This window comes from Taudactylus pleione, unplaced genomic scaffold (assembly GCF_031769625.1).
Source record: "Taudactylus pleione unplaced genomic scaffold, aTauple2 ptg000026l, whole genome shotgun sequence".
Taxonomy (NCBI): domain Eukaryota; kingdom Metazoa; phylum Chordata; class Amphibia; order Anura; family Myobatrachidae; genus Taudactylus; species Taudactylus pleione.
In genome coordinates, this window is record NW_028284428.1 from 40,703,261 (window position 1) to 40,724,392 (window position 21,132).

General features: G+C 42.9%; 1 protein-coding gene across 2 annotated transcripts in view; it reads right to left on the reverse strand.

Moving 5' to 3' along the window:
* Nucleotides 1–20,856, reverse strand: part of CUNHXorf38 (chromosome unknown CXorf38 homolog) — a 44,171-nt gene extending 23,315 nt beyond the window's left edge. The window contains exons 1-4 of one of the 2 annotated variants that reach the window (XM_088451697.1): nt 20,508–20,856; nt 10,253–10,387; nt 2,366–2,485; nt 356–505 (exon numbers count right to left, since the gene is read on the reverse strand). In XM_088451697.1, coding sequence (XP_088307823.1) covers nt 356–505; nt 2,366–2,485; nt 10,253–10,387; nt 20,508–20,714 — 612 coding nt within the window. In that variant the 5' untranslated portion in view covers nt 20,715–20,856. The remainder of the gene's footprint in view (nt 1–355; nt 506–2,365; nt 2,486–10,252; nt 10,388–20,507) is intronic. The other variant, XM_088451698.1, reaches the window with a different exon arrangement.
* Nucleotides 20,857–21,132: the final 276 nt, after the last annotated feature.

A 21,132-nucleotide genomic window follows, 5' to 3' on the forward strand; every position in this document is an offset into this window, starting at 1 on the left:
GTCCCCTTATGAAGACTGTAGTGATTTGGAACATCAGACTAGTATGAAACAGTGATGTTTTTATTTAAACCAGAACCTCATGTGATCAATTATCAAAAATACTGTTCCACATGGAATTTGGGGTCCCTCAAAACAATTAGAAAACAGATGTAGGGAGCTATGTACCAGGTTTTATATATATATATATATATATATATATATATATAAAATGTACAACATTTGGCTACATGCTTTACACTGTGCTTGAGGTGCTAAGGGTTAGCAACGCCCCACTCTGTACATGCACGAATGTAGGGATTTAGGTACAAATTTACAGCATAAGGCAAGCATGCCATATACAGAATAAGACTATTACCTCTTGCATTTTCTGACCTTCTTCTGCCAGGCCAGGTATGTGTGTAAACTCAGAAATGAATTGATACATCTTCTGTCCAAAGTCTACCAGCCAGGGAGAGGAAACCTTCATGTCAGAGTTATGCATCAAGTCATTCCTACACTTTATGATCTGAGACAGTGAAAGAGAAACGGCCATGCAAATAATTGTATTCTATACATCTAAACATATAATATCCTTTAATAAACAAAATGAATATAAAACGTCAAGTTAATATTTTTTTAATTGTTTAATGAACTTGCTGTGTGCGCATAGTAGGCTGGATTACATAGTAGGCTGGATTACATATGCTTTGGCTGAGTGTTCATTGGCTGAGAGAGGTGGCCCTCAGCCTCTCTCAGCCAAGGAGCGGTTCCCACCACTGACTTCAATGATGGGAACCGCTAGGTAACGCTCAACCAAAGCATTTATATAGGAAATGCAGTGGCTGAGCCCCTCGTTCACGATGTTACATCCTTAGAAGACGGTACCTGTCCGTGGGCTCGTGATAATTGCATTTTTTTTATTTGCCGAAGACGTGGATGCCTACAGGGAGAGAAGAGGACCAGAACAAGGGGTAGGTGAGAATGTTTTGTTTTTTTACAGATACAGTGGATGCCGGGGATGGGGTTGTGTTAGGGTAAACAGTTTCTGTATAAGGGACTGAGGGCCTGATTCACTACGGATCGCTATTCTGCTTATACACACGCAGCTGCATTTGCATTGCGATCGCAGCCTGACATAAAGACGCCCACTTTCCCTTACTCATATACGTATACCCGACCAACATAGTGAAACAATCGGTAACATTGGACAGTTAGAGAAGCCCAGTCCTTACTCAGGAATAGCCTACTTATGTGCACGCTATGACGCCTCAGGCGGCATCTGGTATCGCAGTGGATAATTATGCACGACCCTGCAATAGCGGTGAAACGCACTGGCATGCCTTTTTCGTGAGCAGCGCCACATTACAATGACGGCAGTACTGACAGTCCCCCAGCGTGTGGCAGCCCTGTCTCGCGCCCCCCGAGCTCACCCACCGCACGGCCCTGGCAGGTAAGAGAAGGGAGATGGGGCCTTACTATGGCTTAATGTAAAAGAGGCCTTACTGTGGCATAATGTGTAAGGGGCCTTGCTGTGGCATAATGTGTAAGGAGCCTTACTGTGGCATAATGTGTAAGGAGCCTTACTGTGGTATAATGTGTAAGGAGCCTTACTGTGGCATAATGTGTAAGGAGCCTTATTGTGGCATAATGTAAAGGGGGCATTACTGTGGCATAATATACAAGGGGCCTTACTGTGCCATAATGTACAAGGGGCCTTACTGTGGCATAATGTATATGGGGCATTACTGTGGCATAATGTATATGGGGCATTACTGTGGCATAATGTATATGAGGCATTACTGTGACATAATGTATAAGGGGCATTACTGTGACATAATGTATATGGGGAATTACTGTGTTATAATGTACAAGGGGCCTTACTGTGGCATAATGTATAAGGGGCATTACTTTGGCATAATGTATATGGGGCATTACTGTGGCATAATGTATATGAGGCATTACTGTGACAATGTATAAGGGGCATTACTGTGGCATAATGTATTAGGGGCATTACTGTGGCTTAATGAATAAGGGACATTACTGTGGCTTAATGAATAAGGAGCATTACTGTGGCTTAATGTATAAGGGGCATTACTGTGTTGCATAATGTGTTGTAAGGGACATTACTGTGGCATAATGTGTTATAATGGACATTACTGTGTTGCATAATGTGTTGTAAGGGGCATTACTGTGGCATAATGCGTTATAAGGGTCATTAATGTGTCACAAAACCACACACCCTTTTCGTCCTCTATGTTGTATTTTTTTGAGGAGGTGCCAAATGATGGCCTTGCACCGGGTGACAAAAATCCAAGTTTCGGCCCTGCTCCTAGACAAAGATCTCACCATGGGAGACACAGAACTGCTTCCATTTATTTCAAGTTACCTCTCGAACCCTTGATTTGTCTGATACTTTGAAATGATCACATGTATTTATCAGATTGAGGAAGGCTGCTGCATCACACTCCTGGGATGCTTTGTCTTGATGCCCACGTGGCAAATAAACCTATAACAAAATAAAATATTTATACACCAAGGATCAAACTTTAACAGCGCATTCCCATGTCATTGCTGAAGTGTGCTGTGGATGCTTAGTTGTATCACAGAAGTAACCCACCATTCGGGATCACTGACCCCTATGACAGTGATGCTTCTCTGACTTCAATATTTCTAAGCATTTTTCAGGTGGAAGGAATGATGGTGCCTGAAAAGGGGATGTAGTCAGAAGGGTGATGATGACAATGCCCTGAATGAGCAAATAATGCCAAAGCAGTTTCTGAGAAGCAGAGACAATAGACTTCTATGAAGTTGTTTCCACACTGGCTCTATATGCTGGAGGTAACTTTGTAAAAGTCTTGAAACCTGTTGTATGACACCCTCTTTCCAAAACCCATTAATTACAATAGGAAATAAAAACAAAACAAAGAAAACAGAACAACAATAACAACCTGGTACACCTTTTGGCGCCACCATCGTAACTTGCAACAGCCCTATGGCATGTGCAGATTTTCCGGATGAGTGTGGCCTCCAATGTGAGCGATTATGCATCTATGTAGGCAAACACTTCAGCGACATTCCCATAACACGACCATAAGATTGACCATTTTCATGAATAGAATAGCCACCGCCCAAGAAAGCACAGACCATTTCCAATCCATTTCTGATACCAAGCATCTCAATCGCAACTGCACCTCTGTGCATACACACAGTGAAACGCATGCACCGTATAAGTTTTTAGGTATTTTCACTCACGCGCAGTAACAGGAAGTTTGGGATAGAAAACATAGAAATTGAAGATGTTTAGAGAGAGAGAATCTCTGGCACAATGGTTAGTTTGCTGCCTCTCACTGAGGTCTTGGGTTTGATTCCCACCAAGGCCCTATCTGTGTGGAGTTTGTATGTTCTTGTGGGTTTCCCCCCAGTACTTCAATTTCCCTAGTGTGTATGTGTGTGTAAGTGTGGTGGGGAATATGGATTTTAAGTTCCACAGGGGCAGGGATTGATGTAAATGGCCAATTATTCTCTGTTAAAGCACTGTGGATGAGTGCACAGGGCCGGATTAAGGGCCACATGAGCCTGTAAATGTTCAAGTGCCAATACAGAGAAGCAGAGGAGCTGTGACCAGTGCTGTGTGGTTGTAGCTAGAGCCACGTTGGTGTTTACCCTCTATACTATTAGCCCCACTGTCTCCCTAAACACATTGCATAATATTGTGTGAAAGCTAGAAATACAATTTTAATACCTATGATATATGGCCGACTGTTTGGCCAGCTGGGCGGCTGTCATGATGATGGGCCTATATTAATGTGGCGGCCTGGAGCTAGAGCTCCATTTGCCCCATTGTTAATCTGGCCCTGTAGTGTGCACTATACAAATAACTGTTAACAAATACATAATATGTAACATACAGGACTTATCTTGTCAGCCAGACACATTCACCCACACTTCATCCTGCAGCAAGGTAATTACTCAAAATAACCTGTATACAGATATATTCTCCAGCATATACAGATATGGGGCCCTTTACTCAGAACGCTATGGGACTCTAGGTAAGGGTTTCTTCTGGGCTCTGGAACTCTATGCCTAAAGTCAAATAAAACACCATACAAGTACTGTCAAGATACATATTTTCTATAAGCGTTTACCAAGCAGTGTTCTATCCATTCCTAGCCCTGGTCTTTCTCAATAGTGATTACTGCAGCAGATCTACGGGAAGGGAAGTGATGATATGCATTGTACAGACTACATGGGTCTATGCTGTACACATATCAATAGCTTATGAGAATGTTGAATTTTATAGTGTTCCAAATGTACAGCAGCTGGATGCTATATTTAATATAATATATATCAATAGTATTGAACCGCACACAAAACATCCATAAGGTAGCATGTGGGTGCTAGGCAGTAAAAAGTGCAATATATATTGACCACTACCTCTATACACAGGGTGTGGAATTCAGCCAGCACACCATTTGAAATAAACAATAATTTTAATGTCCCATTGCAGGGTGAAAAGCCATTACATGACACTGGTAAAATAGAGTTGTACTTAGCGTCAGGTTTCAATATGCATAGGGGGAGCCAAGCTCTGAACCCCGTCAGTCAGAAGCCCCAACAGCTGTTTCGGATCCTCCTTCCTCAGGGGACTGCTGTAAACTGTCCTTAACAAACACCAGCTAATATACCCAAAATCATTAACAAAATACAACACAAATGAATACTGGACTCACCAAATGACCGTGTCACCTGGCACACCCGGAAACCGCTCCCAACGGACGCATAGCCCAGACACACCAGCCGCTCAACGCCATGCTTGACGCCGGCGGGCGGAACTAATGTGGCCACGACCAGGCTCCGGGGAAGACAACATGGTTCCTAGTCACCGGAAGTGACGTGGCGCCACTATTCCCAAATGAATTACCAAATACAAATAAAACATACAACAATTACAATCAAAACATAACCAACATAGGTTGTAGCTGGGTCTTGTATCAGGCGCTTGATTTTGTGCGCACAATTAGAGGCTGCCAAGGCTAACTATATTAATTCCTCGTCACAAGGTTCCCATCCTGAAACCATGACAACCATCATAAATAAATACACAAAATTGTTGCTAATCAACCCCTGAAAAACACATAATGTCGCCATTGGTGCAAATACATGCATCACTACGACCCAGCTTCAACAACTAGATATTCAATAAATACAACACATAATATGAAAACAATAATATATATATATATATATATATATATATATATATATATATGAAACAAAGTACCTGACTGAGATATATATTTGCTAAATGCTGAGTTACAACATCTGTACAACTAATATAATTTGAGAGCAGTACTTGTAATGCAATATGGGCCTGATGCAGAGTTGAAAGCAAGTCATCTGTAATTGGTCCTGAAGTGCTCACACAGACCTGAAAGGGAACATGTACTATAGTTGCACTTATTGTGTGCGATAGAGCTCTTCCTGCTTACCCTCTTATCGAGGCGAAGCAGGAAGCAATAACGCTGAGATGTATTAACATCTCGGCAGCCAGAGTGGTGAGAGATAACTGTGATTTTCTCTACATTATCGGTTTTCATACATACCCATGTTCATTGTAATGCCGTGTACACATTAGGCGATGTGTGTACCCGGCCAACACACGATGCCATGAACGACATATCGTGCGATCATATGACACCGTGTGATCTGGTGAATGGCCGCACAATATGTCGCTCACCAGCCTCCTCCACAAGCATGGGGTCATTCATCAAACTGACAGATTGAGCTACATGTATGATCGATCTGTCGATGCAATGAACGACCCTGCAGGAGCACGCATGCTTGCTCATAGTGGGTACACACTGGCTGACGTAGACGATATGTCGGCCCGATCCACCGGATCAGGCGACAAATCGTCTAATGTGTATCCAGCTTAAGTGTCAAATAGCACAATTGACACCTCTTCTTACATCTCGCCCCCAAAAAAATGCTTATATTCACCCATATGCTGAGTACCATGCATCTCTGTGCACACTTGCACCTTCCCTATTTCTGGTGCAAAAGATTTGCCTGAAGAAGTAGCATCAAGCTTTGAAGAGAGATTATGGAGAAGGAGAAGTTGCCCAAAGCAACCAATCAGCTTGTAACTGTCCTTTATCTAGCACAGTCTGAGAATGCAAAGTTATGCCCCATAGCAGAAATGGAGATGCGCAAGGTGAACTCTGCAGATGGACTTGCAGCCATTGATGCTTTAGCCCATATATGAGCCAATATCCATTGAATTCTTGCTTTTGTTATTAACAGTAGGTTGATGTAATTTTTGTATATGACTTAGCAAAATTGTAGTAGCTAAATGGTCTGTCTTTCCTGATGAGGTTAAATGGGAGCTGGATGTGAACTCCAAGCAGATATATTATCTGCACAAGTGCTCTTGTACCATTGGACACTGTTGGAGGAAATCTTCCTCTCTTGCTAACTTCCTCCACTTTGAATTAATTCTTCATCCTGCAGTACTGCCTCTTATGCACAAAACAAATTAAAAATGTCATTTCCACCTAGTCATCCAGCCTGTCGCCTCTTCACCATCGTAATCTCCCTCCTTCTCTGTTTCTACCATTGACTCCTCTCCACAATCTTGGAGAATGAATCCATTTATTTGGAAACCAGTATAACCTCTATGCCGATGACACTCTAACCTATGAAAATCTGTTCATCTCTCTTCTTTATCATGCGTTTAATCATCATTCTATCAATGCTATCTGAAGCTCAGCATTTCTAAAATTGAGGTCATCTTTCCTCACTGAGTTTCTGCATCCACCAATCCCCATCTGTCTTTTACTAAAGGTTGATTTTAATCGATTTAAAATTGATTAAAATCAACCAACATTGATATTGTGTTTATGGGGCTAAATCACACATTTACTAATACTTTAAAAATAAAATAAAAAATTGTCTGTTAGTAAATGTGTGACTTAGCCCCAGAAACACATTGAGGTTGATCGACTATACTAAATATACCCCTCATTATGGACAATACTCCAGTCTCGTCTGCCATTCATGTCCTCTATATGGGTGTTACCTTATACTCCACCCTTTCCGTCTCTCCCAATATCCAGTCTCTCACGGGGATCTGTATGGATGATCGCTGGACCTATGCCCGGCGGTTACAATCCCGACGCTAGAAGACTGGCACGAGTGAAAATGCAGATCGTAAGTACCTAACTATCCCTAGTCCTACTCCCCCCCTAACCTAAGTCTCCCAGGGGGGACGCTAACCCTAACCTCCCCCCGGGGTGTCTAAACCTAACCCCCCTTTCTCTAGCCTAACCCTTCCGGGGGGGAGGGGGTTCCTGACCCTAAGTCCCCCCTGGGAGCCCCTAAGCTAACCCTCCCCCCTGTGGCTGTCTATGCCCACCGCCAGGCTTACCTTCGTTCAGTATGCCGGGCGTCGGGCTCCCAGAGTAGGGATAATGATAGGCGTCGGGATTTCACCGCCTATCATTAGTCCCCTGTCGGGATTACACAGTCGGAATCCCAACTGCAAACCCTCTCACGAAGACCTGTCGCTTCTACTTTCAAAATACAACTAATATACAAGGTTTTTATCACCCTTGACACTACTATCTCTTTCTTTGACTACTGTAACCTGTTCCTTACTGGCCTCCCTTCCATCTCTCTCCTTTTCAATCCATCTTCAACACAAATGTGAAACTTGTTCTTCTCATAACTCAGCTTTCGCCTTTGTGCTCTGCCAACTTTTGAACCCCTCAGTTACAAAGCCCCCAGCCACTTCCCCATCGACCTCATCTTACTTCACACTTCCTGCTGTTCTGACAATGACAGACACATTGACTCCCCAACGATGATGATATCCTACTCACACCTCAAAGGCTTCTACCATTGCGGTCCATCTATGGCTATATTTCCACACCCAATCAGACTCCACCAGCCTAAACAAGTTTTAAACACTCCATAAAGAAAACACCACTTCAATAAAGCATCCCAGTCCTCCAACTAATTCCACACTAACTGGACCTGCCCCTTAACAAATCCTCACTCCATACTGTCCACCAATTCTCAGCCTTTCCTTCTTACCATCAGATTGTAAGCTCTCTCTCCTCCTTTCGTCACCTCATCTACTGTATCTGTGCATTCTTGTATAATGCCACTTTTTCATGTTCTTCACTCGCTTTATGCTTTTTCTGTACTGTGTACTCTTTTAACCTCAACATTTTATTGTACTAGGCTGTACTTACAGTATGCTGCTGGCACATTGTGTGGTGCTTCATAATAATAATAGTAATGTCTGAGATATTGGAAGTGCTATAACTGCCCTCTTTAAAGCATGCCCAACTACTTTTAATAAGATAATGAATATATACTACACTGCTATAATGTTATATAAAACTAAAATATATTACATGAGGTTTGACAAATACTACTTGCAGATAGGAGACGCTATACATCTTATGTGGAGATGTCCCAGTTTATATTTATACTGGACAAATGCACTGAATGAATGTCTAATTCATTGTGAGAGTCAATCTTGTGTCTTATTTGAAGAGGATGAAACATGAGTCAATGAAACACAGACTAATGAAACCCTACATACCGTGAAATCACTTGTGGGGCTGATACTGAGTTTGAACAAAGTTACGATACAAAAAGCGGAGATGTAGATATATCACAAAAACTCATATGCAAAGTTGGACAAATCACAAGATGCGTGCAAGTCTCCACCAGAAATGTACACTTCAGGCATATATCAGATACAAGTACATCCAAGGGCGTAGCTACCCGGGGTGAGGGGGTGAGCTTGATATGGGGCCCGCACCTTCTCTGGGGCTTGCCTACCCCCCTGCACCCAGTTACACGTCACACTGAGGTCCCTGCTGCCGCTCTCCACCGAGTAATGCACCGGATGTAGAGAGGAGGCAGGACCTGCTTCCCTGACACCTGCCCTCCTTCTGATCCTCCACCCAATCATGCTTTCCCTGCTGGGATGGACTGTCTGTGCTCTCTCAGTAGGCGGAGCCAGTCGGCTCAGATTGACAAGGTGCTCTGGAGTCTGGTAAAACAAGGTGAGTGCCATCCGCTCTCTGTTTGCACTTAAAGTAAATGATTGTGGCAGGCATGCCCGAGACTGGGTTGGAGGGAGGCTTTGAAGTGCAGGACCTGTCGAAGGGAGGAGGTTTCACTTTTGAAAATGTTGCTGCAAGGGCCTTCTAGGTTCTAGTTACACCCCTGATTATACCAAACTTTTTAAATGTTTGTTTCAATTGTGTAATATGCATTCGCTGTTAGGTTTGTGTACCAGTAGGGGTTAATCACAGTGGGTACGTGACTCTTGCCACATTCTCATCATCTGTGTAAATCTGTGTACATCTTTGTATTACTTACATACACACGGGACGATTCGCTCCATGAACGAGATCGTCCCGTGTGTCCCCGTCAGGGGTGTGCTCAGAGTCGTTAATGACACTGAGCAGAAACACTGAACATAATCAAGAACGACTTCTTTCAGTGCCGGCCACCCTCCCTCATCCCCGAACATGTTCAACCTGACATTATCGTCAGCTTGGACGGGAGGTTCGGGCGATGAACAATAACTGCCAACTACAAGCGGGAGCGCACATTGGTAGTTATTGTTCATCGTTTTGGGGCAAAAACTGGACGATTATTTGGACGACTGAATGATATCGTTATCATTGTTCAGTCGTCCAAAAAATCGCTGCATGTGTACGCACCTTTAGAAATAGCTAAAGGCCTTGAAAAAAAGATATCAGATATAACTCTGCTTCTTCTAAAGTCATGATCAACAAACTATATAATCTATGCATGATTAATGAAAAATGCACCTATCGGCTTCAGAGATAAATTTTTCAATCATCCAATCAGAAACACTTGCTAGTGTTGGCATAGTCATCATAATCAGTGTATATTTTCACCTACGCTCAGGCACCTGCAATGAATACAGTAACTGACAGATTAGTCTCTGCAGGTCTGCATATGTTCACAATTATGCAAACACATCCTTACTGTGCTCGGCCAATGTTATACCTCCCCCTCTCTCCTCATCCTGCCTCCTTAATTACAGGGAGGCACAAGTGTCAGATGCAAGCCAAATCAGCATTTGTGTGCATGTGTAATGCAATTTCCAGATATTATACTATGCAAATATTCCTAAGTTTAATAAAGCATCAACTCCTGTATGTGCACATGTAAATATAGCATCAGATTACTAACAAACACATGTAGTCTACATAAGCATTACCTTTGCCACCTCCCAGTAATGTGTAGGCCACAATGATGGATAACAGTTACCCCAGTGTATTTCTCCATGTCTGTTGTTGTGATGCGATAAAATTATTTCTTTCCATTCTGCACACACAAGACAATTAGGCTGAAACTTAAAAGCAAAACAATACAATAGTCAAATTGTGGAAATGGATAAAAATAACAGTACATATTGAACATAAGGTGAATAGAGTTATGCAAGTGAACCTTGTATCTATTTAAGATTGTGTTACTGAAGATATTTGTGGTAACATTGTTGTATGAGTAAAATATACTATTTTCATACATACACTGAAGTGCCAAAAGTCATGGGATAGATGACCACCCACAGCTATAGCGAGGGGCCAGGAAGATGGTCGCGATGGTCAAGACCATCGCGACCATCGGGCTTGCGACGAGACTCTTGTGGTAGGGTCTCGTTGCCGCAAGCCCTAGAGTGCTTTCGGCTCTATCAGAGCCGAAAGCACTCCCACTGACATCACTTGTGATGTCAGTGGGGCCGGCCCCAGACGGTAGGCGTTCCCATGGGAACGCCTCCATCTGGCCAGTCACGCCCCCGGGCCGCCCACCAAAGGGGGCGTGCTGTCACTCAACATCGACAGCAAGCCCCCTTTGGTACGACACCCCGAGCGACAGCTTGCCCGTCGCTATCCGGGTCTCGCGCATGCGCACTGGGCCAACATCGACCCGCTTGCGAGCGGGTCTGAATCAGGCCCTGAGTCCACAAGTGGATGGAAGATCTCTAAAAGAGATGTTGATCATGCCGTCTATATAACCCGGAAGAGTACTATGTGAATGTCACTTCCTCCTGGAGTAAAAATTACTGTTACATGCACCCCAGACTATATAGGCGCGAGACAGCGCACCACATCCAGCTACAATAATAAGATGCCCGCAGAGACCCGCGCACACAAGATCCCACTAGTAAATGGACTTATGCCGCTACAGACTGCCGCTGATGTCAGCGATGACGCAAAACAAGATGGCCTCGGCGCTTTGCACCAGACCCATTTGCAAACTTCCACTTAGTATGGAGGGCATAAAAAGGGCACTCCAATGTTATGGTATCACCCCTGAGGAAGTCCTAGAGGACAAAACGCGTTGGGTCTACTGACCTTACCTCCCCCACAGTGTGGACTGCTGCTAACTGCTAAACACTAAAGATAAGCGTTTTTATTAATTTTACTGTTTATGTTTCCATATGTCCTTTTGTTTTATATCTAATAATAAACCTGAAAGAGTACTGATGCAGTTGCTCTGCATTCTGATTTGAAGCCCGCCATCTGATGTACATGGCTAAGAAGTATTAGTGGGACTTTACAGGAGCATCTAGGAAACAGATTACTACATGCTTACAAATAAGCATTTTCCGTTACACAGCTATTTTGTTTATTATCACGACCATCTGTGAATAAGTACTACACTATATTGCTATTCCTCCTTATGGACTTTTCTAAGCCATTTCTAAGGTTTTGCAGCTGACCAATTATTGATACTACTCCTTCAACCGTACCGTTGTACTCTATTTGATGACATCGCAATTCTGCCTATCCTTTTAGAAACACGTTTTGGATATCAGATAAGCATCTATAATTGTTTATATTTGGTACGCACATCCTTTGTTAAGCACTTGTACAAAATACTACATTATTAGGCGCATGTCTCTTTCTTTCCACAGCAATCTCCGACCCGTCTGCCAGACGGATACCCAAAGTGACTACAGCAGCTTTTACTTCAAGGATTAGTGACTTTTATTTGAATCCTACTCACAGCCACTGTTTGTTCACCTATATATTCTAGGTTTAAAGGTTATTTTTGAGGGATCCTCTGATTTGTGCGCAGTACTTACACATACAATTATATATATATATATATATATATATATACAGAGAGAGGGAGTGAGTCCCCAAGGGTGGCACTCCCAAATATGCAAATTGCGTTGTAGGGGCCCTCCAGAATGGACCAAAACATGGCTCCAAGTGTACTGTCCTTATAGGTGGCACTCTAAATCAATCAATGCAACACAGGAGTTATATATATATGTATGTATGAAGAGGATAATATTGAAGGGGATCTCAGTCTGGTGGTGTAGGGTACCGCTTTATAAAAGTAGAGAATTATTTTTGAGAGAGAAAAGCCTTTCCTTAAGTCTACACCTCCCACTTTACAAAAAACCCACTTTACAAAAAAAAAGTTACAAAGTTTGTAAATGCCATTATAACATTTTTATTGCTATTAGATTTCTTAACCACTTCTGTGTCCAATCAAAAGCCGCCCCTCAATGTGCATAAACACATTGTCTTTGCCCTATTGGTGGCTCTATCATTTATTTGCAAGCCTATGGTTGTTGGGATCTTCCTGCTAATTAATATATATATATATATATATATATATATACACACACACACATCCCCTTGAGGAAGTCTGAATATTGACGAAACGCGTTGGGACTATTCTTACCTCTATGAACTTGGGTTTGATTACCTCATTAAGATAAGCATATGATTTACCTCTTGGTCCTTTTTTATGTTTTTACTTTTATGAAGTACAATATACATTTTTAATTATCTTAATTCATATCTTTATTGTCCAACCTTGCTTTTCTTTATTTTTATTTTATTGCATTTTAATAATTGTCTGCTTTCTATTAAATGATTTCTAAAATATAACTTTAAATGTTTTCCACTGTCACTATTTACTAATACTAAACTTATTATTGATACATTTGTATTGTATGCTACCTCAAGATAAGAGCAACTGATTTATTCATATGGTACGGGTTCACTTTTAAAATTGTATTTATTCACTTTGGTGGCAATTGCACTCATTTGCACTAGGAGGCGCCTTTGTCATTTATTGTATTTCATATACAGGTTGAGTCTCTCATATCCAAATATTCTGAAATACGGAATATTCCCGAAATACGGAATTTGTTTAGCATGACTGAGATAATGATACCTTTGATTTCTGATGGTTCAATGCACACAAACTTTAATTTGGCACAAATTATTAAAAATATTGTATAAAATTACCTTCGGGCTGTGTGTATAAGGTGTGTATGACACATAAATTAATTTAATTTCTGTACACAAACTTTGCTTGAGCCACAAAATTATTGAAAATATTGTATAAAATTACTTGCAGGCAGTGTGTACAAGGTGTATACAACAAAATACCCCTGGTCCCAAGCAGTTTGGATATGGGAGACTCAACCTGTGAGATATATATATATATATATATATATATATAGAATAGATAGATATATAGATATACACACACATACACAGTGGTTGAGTCTCCCATATCAAAAAATGCTTGGGACCAGGGGAATTTTGGTAACAGAATATTCTGTATTTGCATATCATAATGAAATATCTTGGGAATGGGACCCCAATATACACACTGAATGCATTTAAGTGTTACATACACCTTATACGCACAGCCTGCAGATAATTTTATACAATATTTTCAATCATTTTGTGGCTCAAGTAAAGTTTGTGTACAGAAATGAAATTCATTTATGTTTCATATACACCTTATACACACAGCCTGAAGGTAATTTTATACAATATTTCTAATAATTTGTGCCTTAGACAAAGTTTGTGTACATTGAACCATCAAAAATCAAAGGTTTCATTATCTCAGTCATGCCAAAATTATTCCGGATTTCGGAATATATACACAGTTCTGTGCAAAAGTTTTTGGCAGATGTGGAAAAATGCTGCAAGGTAAGAATGCTTTCAAAAATAAAAGTGTTAATAGTTTATTTTTATCAATCAACAAAAGCAAAGTGAATGAAATGGATGTGGGCTTGCTCAAATCCTTCTGTCTCTTCATGTCATCCCAGACAGACTCGATGATGTTGATTTCAGGGCTCTGTGGGGGCCATATCATCACTTCCAGTACTCCTTTAGCCAATAGTTAGCACGTGCCAGTCAGCTTTAATACATTTAATGTGCAGGAAGAATTGTGTGAATAGCCTTAGCTCAAATATGTTTAGTTGTGATACGTTTCTGCCTATGGCAATCATTAACATAATAATATGAATAATTCATGACTAACTACTTTCGTGATTGCTAACTTTTTCCATACACTAAGGGGTAAATTTACTAAAGTGAGAGTTTTTAGAAGAGAGTTTTAAAAGTGATGTTGCCCATAGCAACCAATCAGATTCTAGCTATTATCTTCTAGAAGGTGCTGGTTAAATGTTAAGTAGAATCTGATTGGTTGCTATGGGCAACATCACTTTTAAAAGTCACTTCTAAAAACTCTCACTTTAGTAAATTTACCCTTAAATTTGTGGAAATATATGTAGAGGGGCTTTTTATAATTATATTCCAAATCAAGTTTGTTTACTATCACAACTATCCTGAATTTAGGGATGTTCTCCAGGGCTCCCAGGAGAGTAGAAAACTCTCCCTAAATCTGCCCACATCACTGCTGTGAACTGCATCAACATCGAGGACGTGATTATGTGAATCCCAGCACTATACCTTCGTGCACCCCCCACCTGCACCCCTCCCTTTCTTTATTTCCCAGCAGTCATCTTATAAAAGTAAGTATGGCCAATGTCAAATAATGAGCTACTAACAGGAAGTATTGTATACAGTAAATAGATATCATGATTATATCTAATGGAAATAATATTTTCTGTCATAATATATCTTAACATTAGAATTATCAAAATGGATTCCAGCAAACAGTGGGTTAATGTATTTTGATTGAGGAACCAAAACATACTTCAGGTCCATACTTTCTGCCCTGATTATGTAAATATGTATATACTGTATCAAGACTGTATAAAACCCACAATCAGCATGCAGATATACACTTAGGGGCTCATTTTGAGTCTGACGCACTGCTGATGTCAGATGTAGTTGAGTATTATTTTTCTTCTGCGCATGCGTCTAATGCTGGGGATACACTATACAATTATCGGGCGATCCGCCCAATATTGGAGGATCGCCCCGATAATTATAGTGTGTGTGCGGCGTCATGCCGGATTATCCAGCATGCCCGTCCGATGCAATATTTTGTAAGTTCAATGTCATGGCCGACAAATAGACATTTCCCCTATTCCTTCATAGGGAAGGAAGGGGGAAATGTCTCCTCCTCAGGGGAGAAGCACAGATATCGGGGCCAATACACTGTGAGATATCTCCGTGTATTGCACGGTGTCAGCCTGCCAGATTTAGGGGTAAATTTACTAAAGTGAGAGTTTTTAGAAATGGAGATGTTGGACATAGCAACCAATCAGATTCTAGCTATTATATTCTAGAAGGCGCTAGTTAAATGTTAAGTAGAATCTGATTGGTTGCTATGGGTAACATCTCCACTGCGAAAAACTCTCACTTTAGTAAATATACCCCTAAGGGCCGTACTCAATTAGCGGCGATATTAACGCACCCGCGATAATATCGCCGATTGTTCATGTGAAAATGGAGAAAACTTTTCTCCATTTTAAAAAAGGGGGAAAATGTGCAAAATCCCTATTTTTGAGTAAAAATGTGGGTATTTCTTACAGAACTCTTTGGACAGCCCCCCTAATGATACTTTAGCGGGAAAAAAAAATGTAAATTGCGTACTTTGTCGAAAAACGACTGCTGAAATTTCGGTCAAATGTATTCATTTTGTCGTGAAAAATGCGTTTAATGTATTGGGGCTGGTATTTCGGAGGGCCATAAAGATGCGCCAAGTATTAAAAAACCACCTGCGCCAGCCATGTGCGATGTTTAAAACACTTGGCGCATCCTTATAGTCCTCCGAAATACTAGACCCAATACGTCAAACACATTTTTCACGGAAAAAAAACTAAAATTTTTACAGAAATTTCAGCGGTCGTTTTTTCGACAAAGTTCTCAACTTACAATTTTTTTTTTGCTGAAGTATCATTAGGGGGGCTGTCCAAAAGGTTCTGTAAGAAATCCCCACATTTTTACCCAAAAATAGGGATTTTGCTAATTTTTTTCGCCTGCCCTAGACTGTTTTCTCCATAATTTAGTCGAAAAACTAACGTTTTTCGCCATCGTTGGCGAAATTGGCCGATTCGCCAACAACGGCGCGGCTGATTTTGCATCTAATTGAATACCGCCCATAATGTCTGTCGGTCTGTCACAACTGGGTGTTCTGCTCCCATATCCCATTGAAGCTAAAGTGACCTGCTGGATATGCAGCTGGTACCTCCATCATTGATTGTGGATGTGATTTGAGCCAGTTTCACTTGTCTGTTACAGACAATTCTGGGCAGACGCTGATGGTCACAATCATTAAGCACCCGTGGCCGGTCACAGCACTGTCCACGGTGGGTGGTTGTGCCTTCTATGAAGTATTTAGTGTTCATTCTAGCACCCTGCATATGTCACAAACCGTATAGTTCCTCTTCCTGCTTGGGCACACTCTTTTCTGTATCTCAGCAGTTTGTTGCATCAGCTGAGTGTGCAAAGAGTGACACCCCCAGGGCCGGAGAGAGAGAGGGGGAAAGGGAGAGATTTTTAATCTTTAAAAATGCCTAGAGTGCCGCACCTTTCTGGACGATATCTGTCTTTCTGTGAGGGCACCGACAGCAGTATTGGAATTTATTTAGAGTGCCACACCCTGGACTTAGTACACACATATTATATATATATATATATATATAGACTTTGGGCCTGATTCAGAGCCGGACGCTCTGACCAGAGCGCTCGCTCTGAATCAGGGCCCTCCTCCATTAAAATGGAGCGTCCTCCTGGACGCTCGTATAGCTGTGGGCGACCACCCACAGCATATACGAGCGTCCAAAAAGATGGTCGCGATGGTCGGACTTGCGAGGGAAACCCTGCGGTAGGGTTTCCCAGCCACAAGCCCTGGAGTGATTTTGGCTCTATCAGAGCCAAAATCACTCCCACTGACATCACTAGTGATGTCAGTGGGGCCGGCTTCAGACGGTAGGCGTTCCCATGGGAACGCCTCCGTCTGGCAGGCACGCCCCCGGCATGCCCACCAAAGGGGGCGTGCTGTCAATCAACATCGACAGCACGCACCCTTTGGTGCGAGACCCGGAGCGATGGGAAGCCCGTCGCTCGTCGGGTCTCGCGCATGCGCACGACGGAGGTCCCACCGTCGTGCGCATGCGCAGTGGGGAACATCGACCCACTTGCGAGCGTACTGCCGCTCGCGAGTGGGTCTGAATGACCCCCTTTGTCATAAGATAGTGATTTGTTTCTGTTTCTGTTTTTTTCTAGATGTTTATGTGTGATGTATTGTTACAGACACTTGTCTTGATAAAGGTCTATCATTAGATCGAAACGTCGACACAAATGGAATGGTGTCTGACACTAAATTGGATTTCTTTATCTATTATGACTCAATAAAATGAAAAATTCTTTTAAGTCAGTGCCTTCATCCAACATCTATTGGGGGATACGATTTATATAGATATATATATATATATACACACATACATACACTATATATATATATTTCAATTGACGGGGCCGTCGGGGTTAGGTTAAGTTTGATGGGAGAGGCAATAGGTTTTCTTGGTTTTTTTTTTGCCCGCCCGCCAGACGGGTGGCCGGCGGGCAATGAAAGTATTATTTACTATTAGCGTGGCCCCGCGGCAGATGCTGTTTGTGCCCCTGAGCCCTCGGGGCCCAGCACGGGAGTGCCCCTGTACCATACTTGCCTACTTTTGAAAACTAGGTGGCAGCAGAATGTGCCGCGCGAAGCTGAGGGGGCGTGTCATGTTCTGCCCAAAGGGCGTGTCTAGTTTCACCTATGGGCGTGTCTGTCACTCAGGGGGCGTGTCCTGCAGTGGCAGTTGAAAAATATAGTACTAAGAGCAGCATACCAGAGCTAGTTTTTCTATGGGTAGCCTACTACCAGAGGTGTACAAAGACTGCAATCATGTATCATGAGTTATTCCTTTTATATATGGTTGCAATGCCCCCATAGTACCCCACAGTGCCTTCATAGTAATCCCCTGTACACACAGTGTCCCATATTAGCCCCCAGTACACAGAGCACCTCCATATTACCCACAGTACAGAGTGCCCAATATTACAGTACACAGACCACCTCCATATTACACCCCAGTACCCGCATATTGCTCCCAGTACACAGTGACCCATATTACCCCCCAGTACACACAGTGCCCCCATATTACCCCCCAGTACACACAGTGCCCCCCACAGTGCCCCCATATTACCCCCAGTACACACAGTGTCCCCATATTACCCTCCAATACACAGTGCCCCCATGGTACCTTTTTTTCTCCTGTAAAAACTGAGCAGGGAGCCTGGGCAGTGTTGTGAGGGGGGTGGCCCAGGCAGTGATTCGGGCAAGGAGCAGGTCAGCAGGATGAAGAGGGCTGATATGTGCAATCCACTTTCAGGTAGGTTGACTGGTACCTTGGGAGAGGCAATGTTGTGTGGAGGTCTGTGCTGGCTAGGTCATTTCCTTCAGCCTGCGAGCAGCACAGGCTCACTGCTGTGTGGCCGCCATGGAGGAGCATTTCTGCTCAACTTAAAGAAGCCCCAGGGAGGAAAGGTAGGGAGTGGGGCCATGCACTGTGGCCATAGAGGCTGTGCCGCGCTGCATGTTGAAGGGGACAGCCCAGTCACCAGACATCCCCAGCCCGCTGTCAGTCTGGTGACAGTGGCTGACCTGAGAGGGGGCCAACCTCAGCCGCTGATCAGTGCTGCAGTAGCAGCGCTGCCCGCCTGTCCCCTCTGAACGCGGACTGCTGGGCTGACTATCCGGCCACCGCTGCTCACAACCCCGCGGTGGCCGGCCTTTTAGTACCATAGTGTCACGCATAGTGATGTCATGACGTTCCTATACAGGCCCCGCCCCCAGCATTCCCGGACTTGCGCATGCGCAGTCCAATGGCTTAAAAAATAAATACATTTATCGGGAGTTAATGTACCTTTTGCGGGGCAGCGGGAGGCTTCATTAGAAATCGGGAGCCTCCCGCTAAAATCGGGAGGGTAGGCAACCCTGCCTTGTACCCCACTGTTGCCGGGCCTGGACACCCCAGGCAGTAAAGAGGAATGGCATGAGTTGTGACAGGTGCAGGGTGCTAGAATGAACACTACTATCCTCAGTTCATATGTGACACCGCAGATCGAGGAATGTTGAATGTCCGCACAACTTTGGAAATGGAATGTCTCATTCGTAGTGCACCTATTATCATACGTTCGAACTCCGATAACTCAAATAGCCTTGCCATGAGCAGCCTAGCCAGTGTTCAAACTGGCTCACGCGCTGTCAGATTACAACTGATGCAGGTCTGGGCATTTCCAAGACATTGGTCCCTTTACATACTGCTATCCCATGACTTTTGGCACACGCATACACATATATAGAGATATATATATATATATATATATATATATATATATAAATATTATTATATATACAGTGGCGGCTCCAGGGGACTGTGCTGCAGCCCCACCTGTGGAGCCACCACACACACACACACACATATATATATACATATTTTTTTATTACATTTTTTTATTTATACAGTTTTACTCGACTATGTTCGGTTCTCATAAACAGCATCATATTGGCTACCCGGCTCTCCCGTGTTTTGGATAGCCAATAAGATAAATCCAAACGAATCCGAACTTGCGCTAATTTGGTGATAAGAACCAAATAAAATTGACCCCGCAATCTCATATATTTATATACACACACATGTATTTTATATATAAACCAGGGTTGCCTACCCTCCCGATTTGGCCGGGACCCTCCTGATAATCGGGTGCTGCTCCCGGCGGCTGTCGCTCCCCCCGACCCCCCAAGATTCTCTGTTAAAGAGGGGGAGGGGGTTTTGGTGATGACGCGATTCACGGTGAAGCGCATCATTTTGGCTCCGCCCACTGCTTCACAATGTCTGTATTATCGGCATTGTATGGCGGGGGCGGGGCCAAAATGAGGCGATCGCGTGACCCCGCCATGCCCACAAACGGCATTCATCCGCCCCCCCTGCCTATCTTGCTGCTCCCTCCCGAAAGGAGCAGCCAGAAAGTCGGCAACTATGATATAAACACACACACACTTACATATATACACAAATACATGTATATACACACACAGATAGATAGATAGATAGATAGATAGATAGATAGATAGATAGATAGATAGATAGATAGATAGATAGATAGATAGATATACACACACACAAGACCGCATTTATTGCTATATGTATGTAACGCTGCTTCTCTAGTAGTGGAATTCTGCACCATTACCTGCTTCCATTTGGCTCTGCACTGACATCTATTCCTCAGTCTTGCTGTGGCTGAGACACTGCCAGCCAGCTCTCTATGAAAGTTCTGCATCTCCGAGACGATGAATCTCTGCATACGGCTCTGCAGCATACACAGGCACTGACCCGCTTTCATCCAGTTCTTGTACTCGCTGCTGTTTAACCTTCTCATAAGGCCGGCCAGCGCCATGTCCACTGTGATTTGCAATGTACATACACTATAGATAATGTCTAAAGAACAAAGGAGTAACTACAGAATTGGATAAATAGAAAGTAACATCAGGAGTGATTCCGGGGCAAGGCTGAGGTAACTCCTCCCAGGCAGGCTCTAGAGATCTGACATGTAATGTACACACGCAGTATATGCACTATACATGTCTCACACACAGTATATGCACTATACATGTCTCACCTGACGTCATGTTCGCAGTCTGAGGTGACTGTGACCCTTTGTAGAAAGTGTTTTTGCTGTTGTTAGGCAAATGTATATACAAATGATATGTGACTGATGCAAAAATGATATCAGTATTCTATTGAATAGTAATTATTACGTAGATACTCAAAGGCTTGTTTTGCAGAGGTTTTTCTAAGGATTTTGGGAATATTTT